Consider the following 13,102-nt stretch of genomic DNA (forward strand, 5'->3'; position numbering starts at 1 on the left):
GTTTAATGTGGTTACTATGGGATTAGTTATCTACCTTTTTACAATTGATAATTATGAAATTTGTGTTGAATCTAGTAAAAAAAAGTAGGTAGCTTCAAAAATGTATAATTATTTGGACCAATCAGCTTATTGAAGAATTTAATAAGTTAAATAAATCTGATAAATGATTGTAGATTAGGTACAATTGTATTTGGAACAATAGAAATATGTTCACGAATAACTTATTGAATTTGGAACAACAATACTATGGGACAGATTTCGTTTAATTGTACTTATAAGTTAAAAAAAATATTACATATATATTATATATGATACATTACAATTTTTTCTTCTCCTTTATAATGTATATTCCTATTTTAATAACACTATACGATAGGAAGTACTTTGTACCTAAACCACAATTTCATAATACACTAATATCTGATTAATCGACACTCAATACTCTAAAAGTGCCAGGCAATCCCGCGTATTCTTCACTAAATTTAATTGATGGCCGCTTGGATTCGTCCGTGGAAGCTGAATTCATTTCGCGAAGATATTGCCTGAATCCTTTATTTGATAATTCATCTACCCAATCATCTGAAACATATTTAAATGATAATATCTTAAATTACAAAAATATTAAACTCTCTGTAATAGTAGAAACTATTATAACGGTATTGAGATTGAAAACTATCTTTTTAATTCAGGGCGAGCGGAGGTTACACGCAAAAAGTTTGGAAAGCTTGCTCTGGCAGATTTTAAGAAAATCAAACTATAAATACGTTTGGCCTGGAACAGATTGGGCCCTTTCCCATACAATATTTAATTCAGTATTTAATTCCGATAAAATTTATTTTAAGTACTTTTGGATACAGTATTTTTTGCCATTTGGCCGTAGATAACCAAAAAGGATCCAACCCACAAAATGTTACTTTTGAGTTATTGAAGTTTGAAGTTTAACCTGTGTTTGCTCATATAAAGACTTGCTTGTGTCAATTGCTTCTTAAGGAAAAGTGTGTGTGTCAATGTATATTTTATTCTTACAAACAAATTTTATTGAATTTAGTTTTATTTCTTGAAATATTCAGCTAAATGTGTGTTAGGATCCTTTTTGATAAAACCTATTTTCAATTATGATAAGTGAATTTTCATTTCGCAAAAACGATTCAAAGTAGCTAATTGCTACTAAGATCCTTATTTTTTTTAATTTCATAAATAAAACAACTAACTTTCAATTTTTTTTTCATTATTTATATAAAACATTTTAATTCTATCCGATTTACTATTCTTCTTCGTGTGCGAAGTGCGGTTCATCGCCATATCTACATCGTCATGAAGTCTTGGATTGCCCCCTTGGATTGATTTATAGAAATCCAGGCAGTATTTAGATAAATAGTCAAAGATTGACTCCAAATCGTCTAATTGGGCTTTTCTTTAACATTTGGCCATATTCATTGAAAATCATTATCAGATACCTCCGAAGATTTACTTTTCGAGCCCGCCCATACATACAACTTTTGCATCGACTAAACTGATCTGTCGAGCTGTATTCTCCTCTTGAATTCAACATGACTAAACTGTTTAGTCGATGGAGGTGCGCATACAATCAATTTCAGTCTTAATAATTTATATCCCCAACAAACCTTACAGTCTTCTATAGGCAATTCTTGAATGAAGGTAATAAAGATCACATGAGCGCGTGATCGATAGTTGTGCGAGTAATTTTTTTTTTGTTACTTCGACATATTCGTCAGCTTCGTAAATTTTTTCAGGTATTTTCAAAGTGCTTCTATTTTAGAAAAATCTGTATAAAAAAGGCAAAGATGTGTGACCCGATCAAGATACTTGGAGTGTGAACTTAATGCATGCCTAACGCCTCAAGCTTTAAATACATAATATTCAGTCTATCCAAATGTTCTGAATCGTTTTTGTTATTAAACCAGTATACATTTCTACAAAATTCAGTTTAACAAAAGAGATCCATGCTTTCTGAATCTTTTTAGTGATTTATCTATTGCATCATAATATCATAAAAATTAAATATCTAAAAGGATCCACATGCTTTGGATTTTTTTAAACATTTTAGTTTTGTGTTAGTTTCTTAGACTGAGCGTTTTACAATATGATCCAAGAAGAATGGATCGTTTTTACGAAACTAAAATATGGCTTCTCCATGCATGTGGGTTGGTACCCAGTGTCAATTTAACGTCAAAATATTCATATTTTACTTGGATTGTTTTTGCTAATCGAAAATATAGACCTAGACGAGCAGTTTGGTATATTTAACTCATTTTCGGTCATGTTGTGGGTTGGATCCTTTTTGCTTATCTACGGCCATTTTAGTGTGTCTTAATTAATACACATTTAACTCATCGCTAACTAGATGTCGTTATGAGTACCTACCATTAGTAACATTTATTACACATTTTGATATGCAATCAATAACTATAATTGAATTTTATAGAAATTCTCACCATGTATATCCTTAACAGATTTTTCAAAACCGCCAAAATCATTTGGTATAACTTCTTTTCCCAATATATCATGTAGTTCGTCCCAGGACTTGTGCAATTTGATTCGATCCACGATTTTTGGTTTGAGGATTTGTTTCAATATAGCAACGAAGGTATCTATGAGCTTTGAAGTGCTGATGATATGAATGGCTATTATTTTCATGCCGTATGCTTCCTGAAATAGAGAATTATTGAATACTAGCTTCCGCCCGCGACTCCGTCCGCGCGGATGTTGGTCTTCGCGTGGATGGTTATTTCTCCATTTTGAGTACCTCTGTCAATAACATCTTATAAATATCTATTGGACCCAATTCCCAAATACGGCTAGGCCTATAATAATACGCAACGTGTGTTCGCGGTTCTACGGAACAACGTCTATGGATAAAACTGAAAAATTAAGATTAATTTTTTTCTACGTATTTTTCCAGGATAAAAAGTATCCTATTTTACGCCCAGGATAATAAGGTATAATTATACCATCGAAATCGAACCGCTAGTTTTCACGTGATGCCTTCACATACAGACAGACAGACAGACAGACAGACAGACAGACAGACAAAATTTTTTTTAATCACATATTTGGGTTTGGTATCGATCCAGTAACACCCCCTGCTATTTATTTTTTCAATATTATCAATGTACAGAATTGACCCTTCTACAGATTTATTATATGTATAGATTTCCTGATTAATCCTTCTCTACTTATATTAGTAGAACGTAACTGTGTTGAATGTTAATGGGTCCTACGAATGTAACTATGTCTGTCTGTCGGTTCTTAACGCCTAAGCCACAGAACTGATTTACATGAAATTTGGTACTTGTATAATTTGAAACTTGGGGTAGGATATAGGATAATTTTTATCTCAGGAATCCTCCGGATACGAGAACTATGTAGGCTTGCGTTTGATTACAAGGATAAGCCACAGACGGAATGCTTGTGTTTTATAAACACTTGTTTCACCAAATATTAATACATACAGTTAATAATATAATACATACCGTATAAAGATTAAAGCTTTGTCTGAATTCAATAACGCTTAATTTATTTATCAGATCTAAAACATTAATGTTCAAAAAGTCTATAACTAGATGATATCCAAAAGCAAAATCACATTGCTTGATGTACTCCGCTATCTGAAAATAAATAAGGCATTAAGTAATTTGAAGAAAATAATTAATTATTACGTTAATATTCACAATAACACAAACAGTCAAACAATTTGTCTGTTGCAGCCTTTTTCTATTTAAAATCACTGACCATAATATCCATGTTTTACGAACCACCTAATTACCTACGATTCAATTTTGCCCTAATTTATAGTGAGTAAGTACCTAAGCATTTTATATGCAAATTTTATGCATAAAACCGACATTTTAGAAATTTGTGATATTATTTATATTAAAATACTTACGATATAAGAATATTTAAAGTTGCTGGACATCTGAGATGCGTCTTTAATATTTTCCCACGCTTTGTATAAGAATACTCTATGATGATTTTTTGTTAATTTTGGCAGAATAACCTGAGAACTGAATGGAATAAAAAGTATTGTTGTTTATTTTTCAAATAATAAATATAGGTAATATTATCTTAATATTATCTAGTGAAATATATATAATTAAATTTAAAAAATATTAGCACTCAATAGTGCGAACTAAGTTTACGTTAATGGTTGGATTTAGAGATGTAAGTTATTAATTTACCTAGATTCTATATTTTAAAGTTATTATGCGTCTTATGTTACGTTAATATGTTCAGCTTTCACAGCAGAATGACTTAACAGGTTTTGATGAATTTTTGCAGAAATAACAAGACGATAGCATTCCCATAGTTTGAATTGATTGGCACTCATTTGGAAAACTTCAAATCATAGAAATCATGCCTTGTCAAAAAATTATCTAAAAACAATGCTATTCGTACATATTACAAATAAATGATAATAAATGGATTATATTGCTTGTAAAAGTAGTAATATAACATAATAGTAGAATAAAACATACTTACACAGGTTCAAATGCGTGTTTGAAGTCTTTCCTAACGTCCCAGTCTTGGAAACTTTCCGCTAATAGAGTTCGGTATGTGCACATTTTGTCCAATTGTTTTTTAGCTCGTTCCGTCGAACCCTTTGAGGTGAGAATAGTCATCTTTATGTACGCATCACCTGAAGGTAACTATCTATTATTTAAAGTTTGAAGAATATAGAGATTTAGGAGAGGCCTATATGTCCAACAGTGGACGGAAAAAGGCTGAAGAGAGAGAGCGAGAGAGAGAGATTTAATAAAGTTATATCTCTGCACTATCAGTAAATGAACAATGAAATTAAGGTAGATCTAGGTTTTTTCTAGACGGGAAAATGGTGGTGTAGATAATAAATATTAAACACGTTTTGTATTTACATCGTGAAGACATGGTGCTAAACAGTATTTTTATATATCTCTATGTCAAGATTTGAATCATTGTGATTATCTATACATATAATAAAATCGTAGGAAAGTCAAAACTGTACATTGAATATTTTTTTAAAAGAATACCTGGGCCGTGATCTATAATCGATATAGAAGCCTAAAACATAGTTTTTAGAATTTTTATCTGTTTGTCTGTTTGTCTGTTTGTCTGTTTGTCTGTTTGTCTGTATGTTTGTCCGAGCTAATCTCGAAAAGTACTGCATAGATTGACTTCAAATTTTGCATGAATATTACTAACAGGTCGGGTGAGGCTATAGGCTATATATTATCAAGCTATCACCTACGGGGGAGGAGCTGTGAACCTTTATTTTTCTTACGTATTCCGTGTATTACGACAGCGTACAATCTAAAGACTCATGTTTAAATGTTGGTTTCGAGTAAGCCATGCTATTATCTAGCTTTACAAAATAAAAACTATGTCATTTACGTAATTTGGGCAGAGAAACAGTTTAATGAATTTAGTAGTATAAAGACAAATTAGAAACAGCGCCATCTATTAAATGTTATAAAAATCAAGTCAATTTACACGTTAACTATTGGAAATTAATAATCAAATGACGCATATATAAATGTTGTTTGACAATATCTAGATTGACACTATAAAAATTATGCCATTTAAGTAACTTGGGAAGAGAAACATATCTTAAAGAATGTAAGTTGTATAATGTTAATTTTGTAACAGCGCCATCTATGAGATTTCGTAAAAATCAAATCAATTTACATGTTAACACTACTGAACACAATGTTAAAAATTAATAATTTAAATATAATTATGTTATTTATTTATTTAACTCTTTAACCCATATCTTCCGTTCCCTATAATATATATTTCGTGTAAATAATAAACTACATTTTTTTTAAAGTGAGGGTACTTAGATGTTTATTATTTTAAGTAAAAATAGACACCATTATCTACAGTTAATCTAATGATTGTGTTCCAAAGAGTATAATAATATATTGTTGTGTTCATTAGTTACAATTTTTAAAATCTTCGTGTTTTATAAATTTACTAGCTTACCGCCCGCGGCTTCGTCCGCTTTGTCTAAAACCTAATAAATTATGTACTAAAACCTTCCTCTTGAATCAGTCTATCTATTAAAAAAAACCGCATCAAAATCTGTTGCGAAGTTTTAAAGATTTAAGCATACAAAGAGACATAGGGACATAGGGACACAGAAAGCGACTTTTTTATACTATGTAGTGATATTTATAAAGCAATTGAATGCCATAAAACCAAAAAATATCAAATGCAATCTTCGTGTTTTGTGAATTTTCACCATCATGCGTTCCCACAAAAGGTAAGTTGTTACTTACAGGTATTTATTGAAATGAAATGAAATGAATGATTCTTTTATTATTTTGAGGTGCATTGGGAACAGAAGTTTTTGATAAAATTTTATTTGTAAGTACTTAGCTTTTTTTATAGATTTACAGTTAACTTTTGATTTTTTTATTCAATGCTAATAAAATTATATCGCCTTTGGAAGACGATTTCTGCTGATATTTTTACTACACCACTTGAAAATTGATGATTTGATGATAAAGACAGTAGCAGCGAGGATTAAGTGGAAATTAGTAATCATCCGCTTCGTCAATTTTTGACTGAAGTTAATGTCCAACGTCCAATGGTTCAATCATTGGAAGTATTTCGGGAAATTTTGGAGGATATTTTTCAGGAAGGAGAGGAGGGGCAGCCAACCACATATCAAACTACTACGTTTTAGTACCGAAAAAAATGTTATTGCCAAATGAAACGTAAATTTTGCACTCACAACTTTACAAGTAATGTTTTTATTTTGACTTTGCGGTTATCTGATTATAATATTAATCGTTATGGCTATCGACGTACCGACCGTACTGGGATCAGAGTAGGTACATGATATACAGTTCATCATCCAGGATTGCTTAGAGCATTTTCACACTGAAAAAGATGTTTTCTTTGAATCGTAGTTGCTTTATTTATTTATTTTTAATCATTTTAAATAATATGTTTTATATTTTATAAATATATCATTTTCATTATTTAAGTAGATAAAATAAATTATGTTACGGTTTTATAAGAAAACACATTATATTTGTTAGGCGACGGTGATTTCTTCCAGGCAAAAGAAATCATCTTCAGGATGGAATCATCCTGGATCATCTTCAGAATCATCTTCTGAATCATCTTCAGAATCATCTTCAGAATCATCTTCTGAATCATCTTCAGAATCATCTTCAGAATCATCTTCTGAATCATCTTCAGGATGGAATCATCATCATGGATCCAGATGGGGGTCAAGTGACGCGGGCCACGTACCACAAACATGCTTAGTTTGTGGTATCGAGCGCGAAAGATAGTCATCGTGTTTTTAGTAAAGTTACTATGTAAACTAACGTAATTTAATACTTAGGTACATATTCTATAATGGTGTGCTCAAACTGTTAATCTACATTTAATTTAGATTATTATTTGATACTAAGTAATGTAGAATTTAAACCACATTCATGTTTTCTTCAGATTTTAAGATTTTCTTATCAGAGTGTTCAATTTTAATGTCTAAATTTTATAAGAGACAATAATTAAGAAAATTTTAAAATAAAGTGTCACGTATTTTTTTTAAACAACGAATGACGAAAAACGACCTAATCGCGGACGAAGTCGCGGGCAACAGCTATCTATATCTATACATATAATAAAATCGTAGGAAAGTCAAAACTGTACATTGAATATTTTTTTAAAAGAATACCTGGGCCGTGATCTATAATCGATATAGAAGCCTAAAACATAGTTTTTAGAATTTTTGTCTGTTTGTCTGTTTGTCTGTTTGTCTGTTTGTCTGTATGTTTGTCCGAGCTAATCTCGAAAAGTACTGCATAGATTGACTTCAAATTTTGCATGAATATTACTAACAGGTCGGGTGAGGCTATAGGCTACATATTATCAAGCTATCACCTACGGGGGAGGAGCTGTGAACCTTTATTTTTCTTACGTATTCCGTGTATTACGACAGCGTACAATCTAAAGACTCATGTTTAAATGTTGGTTTCGAGTAAGCCATGCTATTATCTAGCTTTACAAAATAAAAACTATGTCATTTACGTAATTTGGGCAGAGAAACAGTTTAATGAATTTAGTAGTATAAAGACAAATTAGAAACAGCGCCATCTATTAAATGTTATAAAAATCAAGTCAATTTACACGTTAACTATTGGAAATTAATAATCAAATGACGCATATATAAATGTTGTTTGACAATATCTAGATTGACACTATAAAAATTATGCCATTTAAGTAACTTGGGAAGAGAAACATATCTTAAAGAATGTAAGTTGTATAATGTTAATTTTGTAACAGCGCCATCTATGAGATTTCGTAAAAATCAAATCAATTTACATGTTAACACTACTGAACACAATGTTAAAAATTAATAATTTAAATATAATTATGTTATTTATTTATTTAACTCTTTAACCCATATCTTCCGTTCCCTATAATATATATTTCGTGTAAATAATAAACTACATTTTTTTTAAAGTGAGGGTACTTAGATGTTTATTATTTTAAGTAAAAATAGACACCATTATCTACAGTTAATCTAATGATTGTGTTCCAAAGAGTATAATAATATATTGTTGTGTTCATTAGTTACAATTTTTAAAATCTTCGTGTTTTATAAATTTACTAGCTTACCGCCCGCGGCTTCGTCCGCTTTGTCTAAAACCTAATAAATTATGTACTAAAACCTTCCTCTTGAATCAGTCTATCTATTAAAAAAAACCGCATCAAAATCTGTTGCGAAGTTTTAAAGATTTAAGCATACAAAGAGACATAGGGACACAGAAAGCGACTTTTTTATACTATGTAGTGATATTTATAAAGCAATTGAATGCCATAAAACCAAAAATATCAAATGCAATCTTCGTGTTTTGTGAATTTTCACCATCATGCGTTCCCACAAAAGGTAAGTTGTTACTTACAGGTATTTATTGAAATGAAATGAAATGAATGATTCTTTTATTATTTTGAGGTGCATTGGGAACAGAAGTTTTTGATAAAATTTTATTTGTAAGTACTTAGCTTTTTTTATAGATTTACAGTTAACTTTTGATTTTTTTATTCAATGCTAATAAAATTATATCGCCTTTGGAAGACGATTTCTGCTGATATTTTTACTACACCACTTGAAAATTGATGATTTGATGATAAAGACAGTAGCAGCGAGGATTAAGTGGAAATTAGTAATCATCCGCTTCGTCAATTTTTGACTGAAGTTAATGTCCAACGTCCAATGGTTCAATCATTGGAAGTATTTCGGGAAATTTTGGAGGATATTTTTCAGGAAGGAGAGGAGGGGCAGCCAACCACATATCAAACTACTACGTTTTAGTACCGAAAAAAATGTTATTGCCAAATGAAACGTAAATTTTGCACTCACAACTTTACAAGTAATGTTTTTATTTTGACTTTGCGGTTATCTGATTATAATATTAATCGTTATGGCTATCGACGTACCGACCGTACTGGGATCAGAGTAGGTACATGATATACAGTTCATCATCCAGGATTGCTTAGAGCATTTTCACACTGAAAAAGATGTTTTCTTTGAATCGTAGTTGCTTCATTTATTTATTTTTAATCATTTTAAATAATATGTTTTATATTTTATAAATATATCATTTTCATTATTTAAGTAGATAAAATAAATTATGTTACGGTTTTATAAGAAAACACATTATATTTGTTAGGCGACGGTGATTTCTTCCAGGCAAAAGAAATCATCTTCAGGATGGAATCATCCTGGATCATCTTCAGAATCATCTTCAGAATCATCTTCAGAATCATCTTCAGAATCATCTTCAGAATCATCTTCAGAATCATCTTCAGAATCATCTTCTGAATCATCTTCAGAATCATCTTCAGAATCATCTTCTGAATCATCTTCAGGATGGAATCATCATCATGGATCCAGATGGGGGTCAAGTGACGCGGGCCACGTACCACAAACATGCTTAGTTTGTGGTATCGAGCGCGAAAGATAGTCATCGTGTTTTTAGTAAAGTTACTATGTAAACTAACGTAATTTAATACTTAGGTACATATTCTATAATGGTGTGCTCAAACTGTTAATCTACATTTAATTTAGATTATTATTTGATACTAAGTAATGTAGAATTTAAACCACATTCATGTTTTCTTCAGATTTTAAGATTTTCTTATCAGAGTGTTCAATTTTAATGTCTAAATTTTATAAGAGACAATAATTAAGAAAATTTTAAAATAAAGTGTCACGTATTTTTTTTAAACAACGAATGACGAAAAACGACCTAATCGCGGACGAAGTCGCGGGCAACAGCTAGTTATATTTATTCTTCTTTTATCAATTTAGCTGCTACCTTCTTGGGAAATAATTATACCCTAATCAGACTCAATTATGCGAAGTACAGCAAACAACAATGTTATAATTAAAATAATGAAAATACAATATGCAATTTGCATTTTAGTAAAATATTCACAATTGCTCATTTGCATAATTATTATTAATGATTTTTACGTGATAAATGTAATATTGAAGAAGAATAAAATGTTGTTTTTAATTTTCAGTGACATCATGTTTGAGTTTTAATTTTTATCATCATCATCATCATCATCATCATCATCATCATCATCATCATCATCATCATACATATAATAAAATTGTAGAAAAGTGATGTCTGTACAATGAAAATATTAAAAAAAAACTTAGCAGGTGTTATTATTAAATCGATCCTGAACCCAAAACTGTAGTTAAAAAATTTTTTGTCTGTTTGTCTGTTTGTCGGTTTGTCTGTTTGTCTGTTTGTCTGTATGTTCGTGCACGCTAATCTCAGAAACGGCTTATCCGATTTAGATGCGGTTTTCACTAATATATTGTGGTAAGCTTCACTTAACATTTAGTGTTTATTTCATGTCAATCGGTTCATAAATAAAAAAGTTATGACCATTTAAGTAATCACGGCGAACATTTGCTAAGGCATTCTATTCTATACATGAATAACTAACTTTATTACGTAAATTATACGCTAAAGTTATTCCTTGACATGTCCAGATGATCATATCGAAAGTACCGTGGGGGGGGGGGATTTAGCTGAGGGGGTAGTAGGGGGATCAAAGGACCTTTATTTAGTTTTTTGCTCATAAGTCTAAAACCTGCACAAATAGCATTATGGTTACTTCTAGGTAAATTTTCTACATAAAATGTCTTTTAAATTATGTCGTAGGTATTATATTTTTAACCTCCAACGCAAAAAGAGGGGTGTTACGTCCGCTATGTATGTTTGCGTGTCCGTCTGTGCAACCGTAGCTCGCTAACGGGTAAAACGAATTAGATGCATATATATAGTTTGTTACATTAGTTGTTCTTAGATATACCTACTTAGTGTATCAAAATCGGTTCATCCGTTTATTATAATATATAGGGGTAAAAGTGGGAATGGAAAAAATGAATGTTGTCAGTTATACCCAAGTGATATATCAAATGAAAATAGACGACGACCTGTCAGAAACAATTAGTCAAATTTTATCAAAATCGGTTCATCCATTTATTTCATATAGGGGTAAAAGTAGGAATAAATAAATGAATTTTGTCAAATATACCCAAGTGGCATATCAAATGAAAGGGCATGACATGACGTGAGAAGTATAATGAGGCATAGGTATTTAATCAAAATCGGTTCATCCATTTATTGGATTATAGCGGTAAGAGTGGGAATGAATAATCGAATGTGGTCAAATAATATACTCAAGCGGCATATCAATTGACGTCTGAATTACAATTAGTCATGTTTTATCAAAATCGGTTCATCTGTTTATTAAATATAGGGCACCTTAGGGGTTATATAGTGGGGATAAATAATCCAAATGGAGCACCAAACGAAAGGATATGATGTTTACATATAGGTACAATTAGACATGGTTTACATCAAAATCGGTTCTGCCATTTACTAGGGGTGAAAGGGAAAAGTTGAAAGTCTGTGAAAGTAGAAGGATATGGGAGCGGGAGGATAGCCATACCCTGGAAATTTTGAACTCTTTTGTACCTAAGTTTTTTAGCTCAGTTTAGTAATAAATTTTACCAACAGTTATTTTGTGTTATTATTTATTTTATTTCTTAATTGTAAAATAATCTGTAAGTACTTATAATTTAGTTGTTTATGGTAGTACGTGTTTCAAGACGTGTTTACTCAATAATTGTGTATTAAGTAGTAACTACTATGCAGTCACTATTCCACGCGGACGAAGTCGCGGGCACAGCTAGTTTGAATATAATTTTAGTCTATATATAGAAAGAACCTATCTTGAACATGACTATATAGTTCAATATATTATGAAACAAAAGGTATATATAATATACTAGCTGACAGCCCACGGCTTCGCCCGCTTTGTCTAAAACCGAATAAATTATATACTCAAACCTTCCTCTTGATTCACTCTATCTAATAAAAAAGACCGCACCAAAATCCGTAACGTAATTTTAAAGATTTAAGCATACAAAGAGACATAGGGACATAGTAACAGGGAAAGCGATTTTGTTTTATACTATGTAGTGAAGGTTATTAATAAATACACAGCAACTAAATAGAATGTGAAATGAATATGCAATATATTATATGATGACTAGGTAATAATATTATAAAAAAAAAATGTTATTATCGTCACGAGGAAAGAAATAATACGCATATGTATGAATCACGACCACTCTTTTACCGTTAAAAACGGTACTGCAAGCAAATGCAACAGAATCCAAATTACAAAAGTTGTTAATCACTCACTGAAATCCTTTCTTCTAAAATGAGGTTGCTCTTGGATCCAATTCCTCAATAATTTCACCACTTGATCTATTTCCCCGGGTTTCGATAAGTTAACCCTTTCACACGCAGTTTTCACAGAATCGGAATGTAAGAATAAAATTTGCTTTCTAGCCTTGTAATCCATGATTGAAGCTGTAGAGATGTGCGTTTCTAATGGCCAAATAAGATATACTGATTCATAACTTCATAGACGCTTGAGACCCAAAATAAACAGAAAAACTCGTTCCATCGACTCATGATTACATATAACAGTACATAATAACATAGATTTTGTTGCACGCAGTGTATCAAAAATGTTCTCTTAATGAACA

The 13,102-nt window shown here is 31.0% G+C and overlaps 1 protein-coding gene across 1 annotated transcript; it reads right to left on the reverse strand.

The window, feature by feature from the left end:
- Positions 1-311: 311 nt before the first annotated feature.
- Positions 312-13,102, reverse strand: LOC123700349. The gene is made up of 6 exons (XM_045647539.1): positions 12,753-13,102; positions 4,501-4,657; positions 3,908-4,025; positions 3,495-3,629; positions 2,457-2,670; positions 312-579 (listed from the first exon to the last, which is right to left on the reverse strand). Exons 1-6 carry the CDS (start codon positions 12,913-12,915, stop codon positions 425-427), a joined length of 942 nt encoding a protein of 313 aa, XP_045503495.1. The 5' UTR covers positions 12,916-13,102; the 3' UTR covers positions 312-424.

This window comes from Colias croceus, chromosome 19 (genome assembly GCF_905220415.1).
Source record: "Colias croceus chromosome 19, ilColCroc2.1".
Lineage (NCBI taxonomy): Eukaryota > Metazoa > Arthropoda > Insecta > Lepidoptera > Pieridae > Colias > Colias croceus.

Excerpts from the sequence above, each read along its gene's own strand:
- LOC123700349 (XM_045647539.1), bottom strand. The coding sequence starts at position 12,915 with ATGGATTACAAGGCTAGAAAGCAAATTTTATTCTTACATTCCGATTCT. Across the intron at positions 4,026-4,500 it reads AAACACGCATTTGAACCTGT|TTCTCAGGTTATTCTGCCAA; the intron begins GTAAGTATGTTT and ends TATTCCATTCAG. Across the intron at positions 2,671-3,494 it reads AAAGCTTTAATCTTTATACG|GAAGCATACGGCATGAAAAT; the intron begins GTATGTATTATA and ends TCTCTATTTCAG.